A 19,091-nucleotide genomic window follows, 5' to 3' on the forward strand; every position below is an offset into this window, starting at 1 on the left:
TTGCAACTGCCTCCGGAGTCCTCCGGGATAACATATCCCGGAAGGACTCCTTCTTCAGTCGGACGGCTTCCCTGACCAACGGTGTCCACCAGGGTGTCCGAGGGTTACCGCCCCTTGAGGCACCTAAGGCCCTTAGCCCACAGCTCCCCGCCGCAGCTTCAGCAATGGAAACTTTGAACATTGTCCACTCAGGTTCAATGCCCCCAGCCTCCACAGGGATGCACGAAAAGCTCCGCCGGAGGTGTGTGTTGAAAGTCCGTCGGACAGGGGCCTCCTCCAGACGTTCCCAATTTACCCGCACTACGCGTTTGGGCTTACCAGGTCTGTCCAGAGTCCTCCACCATCCCCTGACCCAACTTACCACCAGATGGTGATTGACAGCTCTGCCCCTCTCTTCACCCGAGTGTCCAAAACATACGGCCTCAGATCAGATGAAACGATTATAAAATCGATCATTGACCTTTGGCCTAGGGTGCTCTGGTACAACGTACACTTATGAGCATCCCTATGTTCGAACATGGTGTTTGTTATGGACAATCCATGACTAGCACAGAAGTCCAACAACAGACAACCACTCTGGTTCAGATCAGGAAGGCCGTTCCTCCCAATCACGCCTCTCCAAGTATCTCCATCATTGCCCACGTGTGCGTTGAAGTCCCCCAGCAGAACTATGGAGTCCTCTACTGGAGCCCCATACAGGACTCCATTCAAGGTCTCCAAGAAGGCCGAATACTCTGAATACTCTCTTGTTTGGCGCATAAGCACAAACAACAGTCAGAGTTTTCCCCCCCATCACCCGCAGGCGTAGGGAGGCGACCCTCTCGTCCACCGGGGTAAACTCCAACGCAGCGGCGCTCATCCGGGGACTTGTGAGTATCCCCACACCGGCCCGGCGCCTCACACCCTGGGCAACTCCGGAGTAGGACAGAGTCCAACCCCTATCCAAGAGTACGGTTCCAGAACCGAGACTGTGCGTAGAGGTAAGCCCCACCAGATCTAACTGGTAGCGCTCCACCTCCCGCACAAGTTCCGGCTCCTTCCCCCACGGAGAGGTGACATTCCACGTCCCCAGAGCAAGCCTCTGCCGCCCGGTTCTGGTCCGTCGAAGCCCCCTACCTTCGCTGCCACCCATGTAGCAGCGCACCCGACCCCTCTGGATCCTCCCACAGGTGGTGGGCCCATGGGCTGGAGGGAGAGGTGCCATGTTGCTTGTTCGGGCTGTGCCCGACCGGGCTCCGTGGCAAACCCGGCCACCAGACGCTCGCTCACGAGCCCACTGTCTGGGCCTGGCTCCAGACGGGGGCCCCGGGCTTCCTCCGGGCGGGGTCTCTCTATCCCTTCCTTGCTCAACCATTGAAGTCTTCGAACCATTCTTTGTCTGGCCCCTCCCCTGAGACCTCTTTGCCATGGGAGACCCTACCAGGAGCGCAAAGCTCCAGACAACACAGCCCTCAGGTTCATAGGGACAGACAAACCTCTCCACCACGATAAGGTGATGGTCCCGGAGAAGCTAAGGATTTTTCCTTCTACTTGTGAATTATTTCCTGTGCCACTGGCTGCAATACAACCCCAAAGCATGATTGATCCACCCCCATGCTTAACACTTGGACAGATGTTCATTTCTTTAAATTCTGGGCCCTTTCTTCTCCAAACGTACCTTTGCCCATCGCAGCCAAAAAATTCTATTTAACCTCATCGGCCCACAGAACTTGTTAAACGCTGATTTTTGTGGTGAGGACATAGAAGAGGTTTTCTTCTGATGATTATTCCACGAAGACCATATTTGTACAAGTATCTCTTTATAGTGGAATGGTGTAGCACAACTCCAGTGTCTGCCAGGTCTTTCTGGTTGGATTGTGCGGTCAAACGTAGGTTTGGACTTGCTTTTCTCAGAATTCTGCAAGCTGTTCTGTCTAATATTTTCTTGGTCTTCCTTTCTTGCTTTAACTTCCACTGTTCCTGATGACTGCCATTTCTTAATTACATTCCGAACGGAGGTTATTGGCCTCTGAAAACGCTTTGATATCTTCTAATAGCCTTCTCCTGCTTTGTGAGCATCAACTATTTTCAGTTTCAGTTTTCTAGACAACTGCTTAGAAGAAGCCATGGTGCTGATTGTTGGGGCAAGGTCAGATGACTCTGGGCCTTTAAAACCTTGGATTGACACCACTTGGTCTTTCGTGACGATGAATAAGAACAATCCATGACACTGTCAAGTCTCAGTGCTCCAAAGGGGGCGGTGCATGTTATAAACTCTGCAGGTTGCCCAAAATTTAGCAGTTTTCTGTTATTTTGAAAGTGTAATTGATGGAAATATAATCTAACTTTTTGTTACATATCATATGAATGTATAATCTATAGTAATAATAGTTTAAGAACAAATATTAGATTTTATACAAGATGGGAAAACAAAATGTGCAACTCTTTAAATTGTATGCTAAAATGTTTACAAGTATGCTAAAATGTAAATAAACCAATTGTGCAGGTTGCACTTAGTGCAGTTTTGTTGCGTCTCAGGGTCGAATCTAAAACCCAGTGATGACGTGTTAAAGAGTTTCTTGCCCGTGGTAGGAATGACTTCCTGTAACGGTCCTTGCGACCTGGAAGCTGTCGGAGCCTATTGGAGAAGCTGCTCCTCTGTTGGACCAGTGGGGGGTGGAGAGGGTGGTCGGGGTAATCCATGATAGATAACAGTTTGTTCAGTGACCTCTTCTCCACCACAGCTTCATATGTGTCCTGTTTCCAGCTGATCATGCAGCCAGCCTTCCTGATCAGTTTGTTCAGTCTGTTTGTGTCGCTTGCTCCGATGCTGCTGCCCCAGCAGATGGCGGAGGAGAACAGAGGGCTGGCCACAACCAACTGGTAGAACATCTCCAACATTCTGCTGCACACGTTGAAGGTTCTCAGCTTCCTCAGGATATAGAGTCTGCTCATCCCCTTCTTGTAAATAGCAGTGCTGTTGATTTCCCAGTTCAGCCTGCTGTTGATGTTGACACCCGGTATTTGTACTCCTCCACCATGTCCTCGTCTCTTCCCAGGATGCAAAGGGGCTGCGGAGCCGTTCCCTTCCTCCTGGAGTCAATCCCCATCTCTGTGGTCTATTCCACATTTAGCAGCAGGTGATTCTTACCAGACCACTCCACAAAGTCATAGACCAGTGCTCTGTATTCTCTCTCCTTTCCATCCCTTATACACCCAACAACTGCAGAGTCGTCGGAAAACTTCTGTAGGTGACATGACTTTGAGTTGTACTGGAAGTCTGTTGTGTATAAGGTGAACCGAAAATGTGCTGTAGTGGTGGGGGGCGTGGACTGACTGCAGGAGGGCTGACTACAGGGGAGTGAGGAGGGAGGTGTGGGAACAAAAGAGGGGGGGGAAGAAAATTAGGGTGTGTAGGGTTTGGTGGAGTGGTAGAGGAGGCAGAAGATGGCTGTTAGCTAAACCTATTGAAGTAACAGTTTAGTCCGTTCGCTCTCTCCCGGCTGCCTGGTGTTTTTCCTTCTCCTCCCCCCACACCCGGTGATCACTTTCATCCCTGTTCACACCTCCCTCATATTGTTCTGCTGGAGACTGGCCTCCAGCTTCTATCTGTAAGTGTTTTTACACTCCCTCAGTTTACCCCGCAGACTGTACTGTACTTCCCATAGCTCCTTCCTGTCCCATGACTTGGAAGCTTTCTTCCGCTTATTAAGAAGGACTTTCAGGTCACTGGTGATCCACGGCTTATGGTTGGGAAAACAGCGTACAGTCCGGGAGGGCATGGTGGTGTTTTCACAGAACTTGATGTATTCTTTGATACAGTGGACCATGTTATTGATGTCCTCCCCATGTGGCTCACAGAGCACACGCCAGTCTGTAGACTCCAAGCTGTCCTGCAGTGCCTCCTCAGCCTCCTGAGTCCACCGTCTCACAATCCTTTTGTGGACAGGCTGTCGTAGGACAAAAGGGAACATACATAGGAGACAGCAAGACAAGATTGTGATCTGATTTTTTAAGGGGTGGGAGGGCAATGGCACTGTGTGCATCCTTAGCATTTGCATACAAGAGGTCCAAAGTTTTGTTTTCTCTTGTGGGGTAGTTAATATATTGTTTATAGTCTGGGAGGGATTTATCCAGAGAAAAATGATAAATATCCCCAGAGATAACGATGAAGGCATTGGGTTGCTGCATCTGAAGTTGTGAGACAGTGGTGTGAATGACGTCAGCAGCTGCCTATCTATTAATCCTCAGAGTTTAAGAACACACCTGCTTATTAGGGATGAGAGAGTACAGCATTATCTGTATCTGTATCTGTATCTGTTTACCACATGAATTATCTGTATCCGTATCCGTACTCGGACTGGGCGGGGCCTAAACCGGAAGTGGTCAGATTTTAACCGGAAGTGGGTCGGGTTCTCTTGAAATGTTGGGGTCTTTAACCGGTATGTTATTTAAGCATGCAATTGATATGAGTTGATCAAAAATTGTTATATTTATTGCTGATTTGAAAACTATTTACATGACAGCATCAAGCTTCAGATCAATGGTGTTGTCATGGTAACAAACATACGATATACAGAACGTTTTGCAACAATGAATACAACACATGCAGTTGCCATTATGAAGTAAAATGTAATGAACAAGAGTTATCATACTCAGTATAGCTTTCTTTTTTTAACTTTTTATCTTTTTATGATCAGTGTGATTTTTTTTGTTTTTGGTTCTTTTTTATTTTTTTTTATTTCCACACCTAGTATATGTTTGTGTGTGTATGTGTGTGTGTGTGTGTGTGTGTGTGTGTGTGTGTGTGTGTGTGAGTAAGAGAGAGACACAGAGAGAGAGGGGGCGGGGGGCAGCTGACAGTAAAACTAAAACAAATCTCCGATGGCACACACGCAACGGGAGTTGCATTTAAACCGAGCAGCATGTCTAAAACCCACGTTCACCAGAAATCTACTGGTTGATATGTAAGTACTACAAACCAAAGTTAAAAAAAAACCTGAAGCTGAAGAAACCCTAAACGTTAATGTAACAGATCCGCAGACCTGACTGACTGCCTGACGGAGCGGGAGCGAGAGAGAGATAGAGAGATAGAGAGAGCGAGAGAGAGCGCATTTCTCCGTGTTCTGTGTGTGTGTGTGTGAGATTGATCCGAGCGTGTTTGTAGACGGGGGGGTGGGGCGTTGTGATTATCACAGAATGCTGCGCGGCCAGTTGAGGTGTTGTATTCAATCCGAGCACGGACATTGACTCATATTACTCGTATAATACTTGTACTCGGCAAAAGTGCTATATCCGTACCGGATACTCGTTTCAGCCGGATACTCGGATCACCCCTACTGCTTATGTTTGAGTTTGTTTCTCTCTATATGCCAGGTTCCTGCATCAGTGTGCTCTAACAGCTGTCCTCAAGGAACTCGTAAAGTTCTGCAGAAAGGAAAACCCATTTGCTGTTATGATTGTATACCGTGTCCTGAGGGAGAGATTAGCAATGCTACAGGTATTTGTTTTTCTCCTAATCTATAGCTGATGTACTGTAAAAAATAAAATATAGGCTACATTAACTGCTAAAAGCACATATTGTTTCATCTTTTTTCCAGATTCCTCTGATTGTTTCCCTTGCCCCAAGGAGTTCTGGCCTAATGCAGAGAGAGACTCTTGTCTCCCCAAGCCTGTAGAGTTTCTTTCCTACAACGAGGTCCTAGGAATCATCCTGGCTGCATTTTCAGTTGGTGGCGCCTGTCTGGCCATTATAACAGCGGCTGTGTTCTATCGTCACAGGACATCCCCGATTGTCAGGGCCAACAACTCTGAGCTGAGCTTCCTGTTGCTCTTCTCCCTGACTCTATGTTTCTTATGTTCATTGACTTTCATTGGAGCACCCTCTGAGTGGTCCTGCAAGCTGCGCCACACAGCGTTTGGGATAACCTTCGTCCTCTGTATGTCTTGTGTTCTTGGAAAAACAATAGTAGTGTTAATGGCCTTTAGAGCAACACTCCCAGGTAGTAATGTCATGAAATGGTTTGGTCCTCTTCAGCAAAGAATGACTGTGCTGTCTTTCACATTTATTCAAGTTTTAATATGTACATTTTGGATAGTTCTTAGTCCCCCTTTTCCAATGAAAAACCTAACTATATACAAAAAGAGAATCATACTGGAGTGTGCATTAGGCTCAGCTGTTGGGTTCTGGGCTGTGCTCGGGTACATAGGCCTACTGGCTGTCTTTTGCTTTGTGTTAGCTGTCCTAGCTCGGAAATTACCTGATAATTTTAATGAAGCCAAGCTCATCACCTTTAGCATGCTAATATTCTGTGCTGTCTGGATCACCTTTATCCCTGCATATCTCAGCTCTCCTGGGAAATTTACTGTGGCTGTGGAGATATTTGCCATTCTGGCCTCCAGTTTTGGACTTATACTTTGTATATTTGCTCCAAAATGTTTCATTATATTGTTTAAGCCAGAAAAGAACACCAAGAAACATTTAATGAACAAAATTCCATCCTAAGACTTCTAAAGTTTGGGAATAGTTAAGATGGCAACGTACACAATAGAGCTGATGTCTAGTGCATCAAACACAAGCTTAGTGTTGTTGATTAAAAAATGTCATTTGTCATTCATTTTGTGAATGTCCTAATGTGGTATTTTGCAACTATTGTTTTGCTGGTGGCTCCAAATTTAAAATTAAGCGAATAAAAAAAGTACAAATTCACAAGATAAATATTTGTTTCTTTCTATTTTATAAAATAATTTCTAGTTCAATAAGGTTTTCATAAAGACATTATTTCCAATGGGATTAAAATACTTAAAATTAAAAATGAATGAACAAATCTCAACTTGAATAGTCAAATGCTAAATATTTTGCTTTTGAAAATGTAGCCATGAGGGGAGACTTTGGCCAATCCCATTTCATTTCAGAGGGCGTTCACATTGGCTATTCTGCAGATGCATTTTCTGTGAGAGGGAGTGCTACAAGAAGAGATCTCTGCTTCAAATTCTGGCAATGTTATTGTAGCATTCAACCTACTACCGCTTCAATGCAGATTATACTGTACATACAGCCCACCGAAGAGACTTGAGATAATCAAACATCACTGGATGAGGTTGTCCTCTCTCTGATGTACAGTAAAGTGACGTACAGTAGAAGCTTTAAAACGCATGCTGTATGCCAACATGCTGACATTTGAGGGATGGAGTTCTATTTTGTATAGGCTTTGCCTCTAAGAGCTGACGCTATTGGGTAGCATCCCTTCGTGCATGCGCAGTGTCACAATCTGGCTCTCAGACTGTGACAAGTATGGAGACACACCACATTTAAAGATATAACAAAAGTCATTTATTGTCACAAACGATAAGTAATACGTGGCAATAAAGCAACAAAGAACTCAAAACGACCGTAGCCACATCCTTGAAGGACACCTCTCCTTACGGAGAAAAGAAGAGTCACCTCCTGCACTAGTACCAGGCTTAAGTAATTGGCACACATTGGGGCCCTCAGGTGTCCACAATTAACGATCGTAACACCCCCCCCCCCCACCCCCTTAAGATGGGGTCCCCCAAAAGTATCAACAAATATTCCAATCCATTTACAACACATTCTACAAAAATATGCTGTTTGTTTTTACCAACTCCGTCCCCGCACCCCACCACGGCAACCAGGCACCTGCAAAGGAAGCATATTGAGAGGACAGGAGGAGAGACATCACAGACAAAAACTAGACAGGGTAACATTTAATTTTAATCAACCGGGGCACGTGACAAAGCATCTGCCATGACGTTATCACTGCCTTTTATGTGCCTGATATCTAAACTGTGGGCTAAAAACAAAGAGCACCGCACAACACGCTGATTTGTACACCGAAACAAACTTAGAAAAGTCAGGGGGTTGTGATCAGTACATACTACCACTGGACCACTCCCAAAGCTAACATAAACTTCAAAATGTGTCCAGATTAGAACCAACGCTTCCTTCTCTATTGTTGAATAATTCATTCGATAAGAATTAAACTTCCTTGAGAAGTAGCAGACAGGTTGATCTATTCCCTCGTGCTCCTGCTACAACACACCGCCAGCACCCACCTGACTAGCATCCACCTGGAGCTTAAAAGACTAATCCAGATGTGGTGCAGCCAGGACCGGAGTAGAACACAACAGAGACTTAACATTATCAAATGCACTCTGACAACGAGGTGACCACACAAAATTAGTTGTACCTTTTAACAGGTCCATCAAGGGCGCAACCTCAGTAGAAAAGTAAAAGTTTTTAACAAAAACCACGGTAGAAGCTCACCAAGCCCAAAAAAACGCATCAGTTCTCTTTTAGTTGCTGGAACAGGAAACTGCAAGACAGAACGGACTTTAGCGTCCACGGGTTTAACCTGCCCCTGCCCAGCCACTCGCCTGAGGTAAGTCACGGTTGCCCTGGCAAACTCACACTTTGTCAAGTTGACCGTGAGGCACGCGTCAACCAAGCGGTCAAACAGGGCACGGATGCGCAGGACATGCTCTTCCCAAGTATCACTAAACACTACTACGTCGTCCAAATACACCGCACAATCTTCAAGACCCGCCACCACCATATTCGTAAAGCGCTGGAAAGTTGCAGGCACATTACGCGGACCAAAACTCATCACCGTATACTCATACAAACCAGTCGGAGTAACGAAAGCTGGAATCTCTCTGGCTCGAGGCAACAGAGGGACTTGCCAATCACCTTTTAATAAGTCAAATTTACTCACAAACTGCGCTGAACCGACCTGATCATTGCAGTCCTCCATTAGTGGTCAGGCTTGATAACCTTTTTCACTTTTTGGTAATCTATACAAAATCTGGGCGATCTGTCCGATTCATCAACCAACAAACAAGGCGATACCTAACTTGAAGTAGACAGAACCGCAATGTCATTGTCCAACATGTACTTTGTAGGGGCGGCTGTGGCTCAGTGGTAGAGTGGTTGCCTGCCAATCGGAAGGTTTTTGGTTCGATCCCCGCCCCTGCAGTCATTGTCGAAGTGTCCTTGGGCAAGGCACTGAACCCCAAGTTGCCCCCGGTGCTGCGCATCGGAGTGTGAATGTGTGTGAATGTTTATCTGATGAGCAGGTGGCACCTTGTACGGCAGCCCCGGCCACAGTGTATGAATGTGTGTGAATGGTGAATGTTCCCTGTAGATGTAAAAGCGCTTTGAGCAGTTGTTAAGACTGGAAAAGCGCTATATAAATACAGCACATTTACATTTACTTTATCTCAGCCTCCATTACTCTATGCTTGTGTGGCGCGCACCCATAGAAACGCTGTTTAATTGGGTTTCTATTCTCGATCTCATTATCATGTTCTATTAGGTGTGTACGCGATGGAATGTCACCAAACAGAATTGGATGATCTTGAATTATCCCCTTGAGTACAATACCTTGCGACTCTGGCAAATGCACAAACAAGCTCTCCAAGTTCTGTAAAGTCTCTGAGTTTTTTAGTCTACCACACATCACCGGGTCATCAGGTTCCCTGACATCAGCCGCCCTATCAAATTTTTTTCATCAAATTTCACATAAGGAACCACTAAACCTGATGACACAGAAGCAACAGTGAGTAAGGGACTGGCGCTAATACCTTCAAAACTGGACTCAGATAAGACAGAAAAAACACAACTGAAATATGGCTTCAACAAATTCAAATGACAGAGACGGGACGACTTTCTCCGCTTAGGAGTGGCGATCACATAGTTCTGTGCAGAGACTTTCTGCTCCACCGCATATGGGCCTGCACATCTAGCCTGGAACGGCAACCCAACAACAGGAGCCGGCATCAAAACCTGGTCCCCAGGACTAAACTCATGACGCTCAGCTTTCGGTCATGGATCAATTTCATTTTTGACTGGGCCACCTCCAAGATCTCACGGGCTTTCTCAATAGCAACATAGAGGCGATGACAAAAACCATTAACATAGTCAGTTAAATTCTTCGGTGGATCTCCTTCCACCAGACCATCTCGAAAAACAGCTAAAGGTCCGCGCACCGTTTGGCCAAAAACAAGCTCATTTGGACTTAATCCCGTGCTCTCCTGCACTACCTCCCTGGCTTATAACATCAACAAGGAGAGTCCCTCTTCCCAATCTCTCCTGATCTTTGCGCAATAAGCATGTAGCAGTGACTTCAAGGTGCGATGAAAACGTTTGAGCGCCCCCTGACTCTTTGCATGATATGCTGACGCTTGATTATGCTGCACTCTCAACTGCTTAAGCACCTGTGAAAACACGTTGAAAGTCAAGTTAGAGCTAAGGTCACTTTGAACAACACATGGAATGCCAAATATTGACGTAAATTTCGTCAAAGCTTTAACCAATGACCTTGCTGAAATTAAACGCAGAGGAGAGGCAGCGGGATATCTTGTTGTCTGGCACATAATAGTCAACAGATAAGAACAACCCGATTTGGACGTGGGCAAAGGCCCCACACAATCAATAATCAAATGATCAAAAGGTTGGCCAGTAACTGGAATAGGACAGAGTGGCGCTGGTTTAACAGCTTTACTAGATTTTCCGGTGACCTGGCAGATATTGCACCATTTAATATATTTGGAAATATCGCACTTTATCTTAAAAGGACACGGTCATATGTTTTCCTCACACCCAAGTGTCCCGACTCATCATGAGCAACCTACAGCCCAATCCAGTTGGGGAGAGTTCTAGCCTGATCAGGCTCCTATCTTTACCCTAACTCTCTTAGTATTGCTTTAATGAAGCTTATAGTTAGGGCATAGAATTGAATATTGTTAGGGAGTGGGGAGTCGCAGCATCCAACTAACCCGGCCCACCTGTTGTCGTCACAGTTGTCAGATTTATCTATCATATAATCAAAAATATAATAAAACTAGAGGGAGGCAGGGCGATACAGCCCGATCCGGTTGGGGAGAGTTCTAGCCTGACCAGGCTCCTCTCTTTACCCTGTCTCTCCTAGTTATGCTGTAATAGTTTTAGACAGCTGGGGACTTCCTTCGACACACTGAGCTCCACTCTCCTCTATCTTTCTATCTTCCCATTAATGTGCATCACTGTGCCAGAAATGCTTGTTACTAACCTAGCTCTGTGGTGTCATTCCCTGGAGTCCTTATGTTTTTTTTCCCCCAGCATGTTTCCTCGGATCACGGAGGCTCCAAAATCATGGTGGCAGCTGTAGCCATGGTCCCGCTACACGTTCTGCGATGCCATGTTCATCCTGCTACGCTCTGCAGTGCCCAGCTACGTCCTGCTGTTCCTTGTAATGCCGCACAGTGCCCTGCTATGCCATGAACTACTACAAAGAACTACTACAAACTACTATTTTTCTATTTTTGTTATTGCCACACTTCATTCTAACCCCAACTGGCCCGTCAGACACCGCCTACCAAGAGTCTGTGTCTGTCCGAGGTTTCTTCCCAAAGGGGAGTTTAAGCATGCGTTGATATGGGTTGATCAGAAATTGTTATATTTATTGCTGATTAGAAAACTATTTACATGACAGCATCGAGCTTCAGATCAATGGTGTTGTCATGGTAACAAACAAACTATAAACAGTGAATACAACACATGCGGGTGTAATTATGAAGTCAATTGTAATGAACAAGAGTTTTCATACACAATATAACTTTCTTTTGTTAAATTTAAATTATTTTTATGATCAATGTGATTTTTGTTTTTGGTTCTTTTTTATTTCCACATCAGGTATGTGTGAGTGTGTGTGTGAGTAAGAGAGAGAGAGAGAGAGAGAGAGAGAGAGAGAGAGAGAGAGAGAGAGAGAGAGAGAGAGGGCAGATGCTGTTTCTCAGATCTGCATTGACTTTAATGAAAGCCAGCTGACGGTTAAAAAAATATATATATCTCCGACGGCAGAGACGCAACGGGAGTCGCATTCAAACCAAGCAGCAGCATGTCTGAAACCACACGTTCACCCGAAAAATCTACTGGTTACTATGTAGTTACTACAAACCAAAGTTAAAAACAAACCTGAAGCTGAAGAAACCCTAAACGTTAAAGGAACAGACCCGCGGACCTGATTGACTGAGAGAGAGAGAGAGAGAGCGATGATCTCAGTGTTCTGTGTGTGTGTGAATGAGCCGAGCGTGTGTGTGTAGGGAGGGGGGGGCTGGCGCTGTGACTATCACAGAAAGCTGCACGGTCAGCGGGTCAGCTGAGGAGTTTTATTCAATCCGAGTACAGATATTGACTCGTATTACTCATATAATACTTGTACTTGGCAAAAGTGCTATATCCGTACCGGATACTCGTTTCAGCCGATTACTCGGTTCATCCCTAGAAACCACTGGAACTGTTGGGTACTTGTAAATTCTGGAGTGTGGTCAAGACCTGTAAAGTGTCTCGGGATAACTCTTGTTATGAATTGATGCTATAAATAAAATCGAATTGAATTGAGCTTGCTACAAAAATTCTCAGGCCCAACGATCTGAAACACTGGCTCACCAACAACATCACCATGGCATGGCACCCATTTCCGCACAAGCAACCCGTCCTGAAGAAAATAACCATGAGCAACAATTTCAATCTCACTCACAGAGAGGACACCACTCAATAAACTGGACAAAGACTGATCATTCTGCTGGCTTTTCACCCAGTCATCCCGAGAAACAGACGGAGAAAGAGTAGGAAGGGAAAACCCACACACTACGTCAACACTTGGCTCAGGCGCACCCGGAGCAGCCACCCGGCTCTGTGCACGCGTTACGGCACAGGCCGGAAACACCCCTGGAAAACTCAGACCACCTTCACTCCGATCATTGGATGTCAGCGGTCTAGCAACGACCACAGGAGAAGGCGGCACATCGGCCCACACTGCACCACCAGCCATATCGTTCCCCAAAATCCTCACCACACCGTCAATGAGCAGTGCAGGACGGACGCCAACAGCCACAACACCTTTCACTGAATCGCAATCCAACATCATATTATGCCGCGGCACAGGTATCAGATCCATCCCCATCCCCTGCATCAAAATGAAATCCCCCGTTTCAGTAGCAGATGAAAATGGCAACACAGACTGTACAATGAATGAATGCTTAGCGCCTGTATCACGCAACATCTTTATTGGCACGCGCTCCTCCTTACCAACCAGAGACACCACTGCATCAGCAATAAACGGTTCAAACCCAGTTCCACAATCCTGATCAACACATACAGGCTTTAGTTCTGAAACACTAGAGCAGGCCAAGGCAGGAGCAGGTGACTGTGCCAAAGATTTACATCTACTTCTAGGCCTCAAAACAGGACAGTGATCTCTCCAGTGGCCAGTGTTGTGACAATAATGACACACCTTGCCACTCTCATCTCTACTGCACAAAGGTTTAGGCACCTGTGAGGGACCAGACATCAATGAAGCGTCATAGCGAGAACTGGTATATTTGCGGCTATAACCACTCCTACGTCTTACGTCACCCCCAAAACACACATCCCCAAAACGTCCTTTATGAGTCAAGAAAAAGTCATCTGCCAACTCAGACGCTTTAAGAACCGTGGTTGCCTTCTGCTCACTCACATAGGTGGCAACACGCTGAGGAATAGAATTTTTAAACTGCTCCAACACAATTCCACATTAGTTTGTCTATCGCCTTTTTCCCAGTTTCTAAATTTCTGACGATAAGCCTCAGGGACCAACTCGTATGCTTTTAGGACAGCCGATTTTACACTTTCATAAGTCAAACTACCACTAACACTTAATGCTGAATACGCTTCTTGTGGCCTACCAGTCAGTACGCACTGCAGCGAAAAAAATCCTGTCAGCATCCGGCCAATTTTTCGCATCAGCCACTCGCTCAAAAAGGTTAAAGAATGTGTCCGAGTCTCTCATTAAACTTTGGCACCAAACGCAAACTAGCCCCAACATCCACAGAACACTGAGCAACTTCAGAAGAAAATGACTGTTCAGCAACTGACGCATCAAACAGGATCCCACCATCCCCGAACAACTTCAGTCTATACTCCTGCAGCTCCAGTTTCCTTGTCTCTGTTTGCTGCCTTACATTTTCCAACGTAACCTGGCGCTCTGTCTCTTCCTTAAGCTGAAGCATCAACAACTCCTTTCGCTGCTCAAAAGTCAACCCGGACATCAACACGGACTCTGACTCCGCCACATCCGACAAACACTCTACCTTCCACAGGACCCCCATCTTCCATAAAGCGGAGCAGACAGCACTTTTTACTTCATCTTTATATTTCTTATCAGACACATCAATACTATAATGCTCAGCTATCTGTAACAACTGTTTATTCGTACAGTATTTAATAAACGCTTCTGACAGCGACTCGAAAAATTCCCCAAAAACGGAAGCCATATTTTACCAACTGGACCCAACAGAATGCAGTGTAACGACCCCAACCGCATGCATGACGCCAAACCAGCCTCAGGAATATTCCCCCCTAACTGCCTAGCCAAATCTTACAAAACTCACCCCTAGTCTTCATGTGGCTTGCGGTGGGTTTTTACGCACTGAAAACCAGCGGATTTGTAAAGAAACCCGTTACCAGGCAACTTCACAAAATCACACGGACGCGCTCCTGAGACAGCTGTCAAAACCACAGCTGACACTAACCACGTCGCCACAACATTAAAAAAAAAAAAATCTGACGCAACCAAAAGGGGTAAACGCCTTTAATCCTACCAGGGAAACTCCAAAGCACAGTGCATCAGGAAAGCACACTTACCTTCTCTTCGGACCACAAACTACTCCCATGAAAAACTAGGCAAACACAACCACCCCTAGAGTGTGGTGCGACTCCAAAACCAAACAAATTAACCAAATGCGCACCGGTGACTAATCATCCAGCAAACCACGTGCCAACCAAACTCTCTAATAAGTTAAAGCAACTTAATTTAAACAAAAGATGTTGAAGCCTGTGTGGCCGTTTAGTTTAGTCAGTTGGTAGAGCGGGAAGCACATGTATGGCATCTGCAGCATGACATGAGAGGACGCTGGCGTGTCTGTTGCCGTTTCTCATACTCACAAACAAAATTGCACAGCTCCCACCACTGATCCTGCTGCGATTCTGATCCTGCTGCTTCACTAAGCCATTTTTCTATGTATGATACTAGTTGGATTCCCTGTCTCAAACTCTACAACTTTTTCTCCATGTGCTCTGGCTACGCTACGGCTCTGCTAAACCAGTGGCTTTTTCCAGCTGCTACACTACCTTGCAGAGTTGTCGACTGGCTACTTCCAAACCTTGGCTTTACTCTGACGATCCTAAATTTGCTAAACGCTGTAATTACCACTGATGACAGCTTGATCCTCCACATTAGTCCCTGTTGAGGCTTGGCTGTGTCTCTCTGGTGGATGGTCTGTGACAAGCTAGCGGCCTAGCTGTCTCCACCGACATCATGGCTTTCCTACGATACTCCGCCTTGGAACTCAGGAATCTCACCTCCCACATCGGACGAGTAATGCCTGCCTTGAGGTGATTAAATATCTCAATCTCTTACGTCGCCCCCGCTATGTGCACAGGGTTGCCTGACATAAGTTTGTTTACATGGACACATCCCCGGCTTCTCCTGCTATTCGGTGCATCAATACTCAGCAACGACGTCATGAGAGTGAACATTCATTTAACCTACGGCCCTTGGAACGGGCTGTCGATGTCATCCCCCATGCTAGTACATTTGTCCATAAGTCAGCCTCATTTATGCTACTGAACACTCGCTCACTAAACGATAAAGCTCCACTCATACAGGACATCATAACTGACAGGAAACTGGATTTCCAGTGTCTGACTGAAACTTGGCACAACCAAATGGACTTTTTTGCACTTAACCAAGCTACCCCCCAAGGCTATAGTTGCATTCAAAAGCCCCGTAGTTCTGGACGTGGTGGGGGACTGGCTGGTATACATCATACATATATCCAGATTAAATAATTTCCAGTACCCACCTCTTCATTTGAGTGCATTCACCTTACTCTGTCTGGGCCTCTGCAGCTACAGGTGGTCCTTGTCTATAGCCCACCTAAGCCATCTGCTAGCTTCGTGCCTGAGCTTTCTGACCTTCTTGCTCCGATTTGCCCCACCTCTCCAGCTACCATCCTACTTGGTGACTTTAACATGCATGTTGATTCCAGAGATGCTCACGCTGCAGAATTCTTGTCACTACTGGACTGCTTTAATTTTACACAGCATGTTAAAGGCCCCACTCATGCTAAAGGTCATTCACTGGACCTGGTTTGCTCTTCAAGTATATCTCCCACCCAGCTACAAACACTTGACCTGGCTATTTCTGATCACCTTGCTGTCACCTTCTCTGTTTCTGCGCACACACGCGGGAAATGTGTTAAAAGGACCATTGCATATCGTAAAATCAAACAAGTGTGCACATCAAAACTATCCTGTACCCTTGCAGGCCATCTTACCAGCGATCCCCCAAACTGTACAGTTGATGACTTGGTTAATCACTATAACCTAGCCCTGTCACGTAGCTCGGACTCTGTAGCCCTCCTCATCACTAGATCTGTCTCATTCTCCCGTCCCGCTCCCTGGTTCACTGCTGAACTCCGCCGCATGAAGGCCACATGGCTGTGGCTGGAGAGATACTATAAAAAAATCTGGCCTCACTGTCCACTAGGAAGCCTACAACGACCATGTTAAGAGCTACAAAAATGATCTGTCCTGTTCAAAAACTAACTACTACTCAACACTCATTGGCAACCAACAACATCAACCTAAACAGCTTTTTTCCACTATCAACCGCCTACTTTGTTCACCTGACCCTCCTCAACCATCTGACGCTGCTGGCCTATGCTCCAGGTTCCTGGAACATTTCCAGAAAAAGGTTGAAACCATCCACCAGCAATTGCAACTGTCCAGCTCCCCCCACCCAACTACACCGTTGCTGGACATAAACTCTTCAACTGTCTCCACATCGCAGGACTGCCTTTCCGCTTTCTCCCTGCTTAATACAGCTCAAGTTCTTGAGCTGGTATTGAAAGCTAAGGCCTTGACCAGTAAACAGGATCCAATGCCGACTGCCTTGGTCAAGGCGTGTCTTCAAACTCTATGTCCCATACTGGTCAACATCATCAACACCTCGCTGTCTTATGAGGTGGTCCCTACCAGCATTAAAACTGCGGCGGTGATCCCTACCCTCAAAAAACCTGGCCTGGACCCAGATGATCCAAATCACTATCGCCCAATCTCCAACCTACCTTTTACATGCAACTTATTGGAAAGAGGTGTGGCAGCCCAACTCAACCATCATATAGTACATCACAACCTCTACGAGCCATTTCAATCTGGCTTCCGGACACGTCATAGCACAGAAACTGCCCTCATCAAAATCACAAATGACCTTCTTATAGCAGCTGACTCTGGCCATGTAGGCATCTTAATTCTACTCGACCTCTCTGCAGCCTTCGACACAGTCTCCTACTCCATTCTTCTCACTCGCCACTCCGAACTCATTGGCCTCACTGGTACTGTGCATTCTTGGTTTCAATCCTATCTCACCAACAGACAACAATACATCACCCTTAAGGGCATCCGCTCTGAATTGGTGCCAGTCTCACATGGAGTGCCTCAAGGATCGGTGCTTGGCCCGCTACTATTCAATATCTACATGCTACCCCTAGGGATGATCATCCCGAAACATGGACTCCTCTTCCACTGCTACGCCGATGATACCCAGCTCTACATCAGCACTAAGCCATATACTACCCTTCCACCAGTGCCACTCATCAACTGCCTGAAGGACATCAAACACTGGATGGACAGTAACCTCCTCAAACTCAATAACAAAAAAAACAGAACTCATGGTGTTTGCCACACAGTCACTTTTCAAAAAGGTTGGTGACATCACATTGGATGTGGATGGCTGCTCAATCTCTGCATCCCCTCAAGTACGTAACCTGGGCGTCATCATGGACTCCATCCTTTCCTTCCAACAGCACATCAAAAACACTACTAAAACTGCCTTTTACCATCTCAAGAACATCTCCAGACTCCGACAGTAGCTTTCCAATTCTGTAGCTGAGACCCTCATCCACTCCTTCAGCACCTCCCGCCTTGACAACTGCAACGGTATCCTTTTTGGTCTGCCTAGCAAGTCTAATGACAGACTTTAGTATGTCCAGAACTCTGCGGCTAGGATGCTTACCCACACAAAACTTGGACTTCACATAGCTCCCATCCTGAAGAAGCTCCACTGGCTGCCAAGTAAGTCCCAGATCAAATATAAAATTCTCCGACTGACATACAAATCTCTCCATGGACTTGCACCTCAGTACCTAACAGATCTGCTCCACCCATACACTCAGTCACGGTCCCTGCGGTCCTCTGACAAGGACCTGCTTGCTTTCCCTAATTCCAGGCTCCGGACATTTGGTGACCGAGCCTTCTGTGTCAGTGCACCATCGCTCTGGAACAAGCTTCCTCTTGCTATTCGCTCTGCTTCCTCTATTATAACCTTTAAAACCCAGCCTAAAACATACCTCTTCACTGAGGCTTATGGAATTTAATCTCTCCTGGCCTCACACCTTCACCTCTTAACCCCCCCCCCCCCCTTGGGTTTGTGAAAGGCGCTATCTAAGTCAAAGTAATTATTATTATTATTAGTATTATTATTATAACCTACAAACTCATCCCGGACGAGCCCCCATTTGTCACGATCTGGCTCTCGGACCATGACAAGTATGGAGACACACCACATTTAAAGATATAACAAAAGTAGTTTATTGTCACAAAAAATAAAACATACGGGGAAATAAAACAAAGAACTCAAAACGACCGTAGCCACATCCTTGAAGGAGGAACGCCTCTGCTGACGGAGAAAAGAAGAAGACTCACCTCCTGCACTAGTACCAGGCTTAAGTATTCGGCACCACTGGGGCCCTCCGGTGTCCACGATTAACCTAATCAGACAAGCACGGAAAGTCACAAAGGACAGCCCCCACAGGGGTCGTAACAGTAGTCATGAAGACTTTCTTTTTTTTTGCGTCCAGCACGGGCCTCAACTACGTCCACCAATACTGTATATAACATGAGCTGACCCATTGTTTGTTTCCCTATTTTTTGTCAATCTAGCAGTATGAAGACCTCTACTTCAAGTGGTGTTCACTTCTGTAAAGCTTCCAGACTGGCTACGTCCTGCTGT

General features: G+C 46.1%; 1 protein-coding gene across 1 annotated transcript in view; it reads left to right on the forward strand.

The window, feature by feature from the left end:
- LOC117942144 (extracellular calcium-sensing receptor-like) overlaps positions 1–6,484 on the forward strand; it is a 10,979-nt gene extending 4,495 nt beyond the window's left edge. Inside the window, exons 7-8 of the mRNA XM_034867471.1 lie at positions 5,356–5,479; positions 5,580–6,484. Coding sequence (XP_034723362.1) covers positions 5,356–5,479; positions 5,580–6,484 — 1,029 coding nt within the window. The remainder of the gene's footprint in view (positions 1–5,355; positions 5,480–5,579) is intronic.
- The last annotated feature ends 12,607 nt before the right edge of the window (positions 6,485–19,091 follow it).

This window comes from Etheostoma cragini, chromosome 3, assembly GCF_013103735.1.
Source record: "Etheostoma cragini isolate CJK2018 chromosome 3, CSU_Ecrag_1.0, whole genome shotgun sequence".
NCBI lineage: Eukaryota > Metazoa > Chordata > Actinopteri > Perciformes > Percidae > Etheostoma > Etheostoma cragini.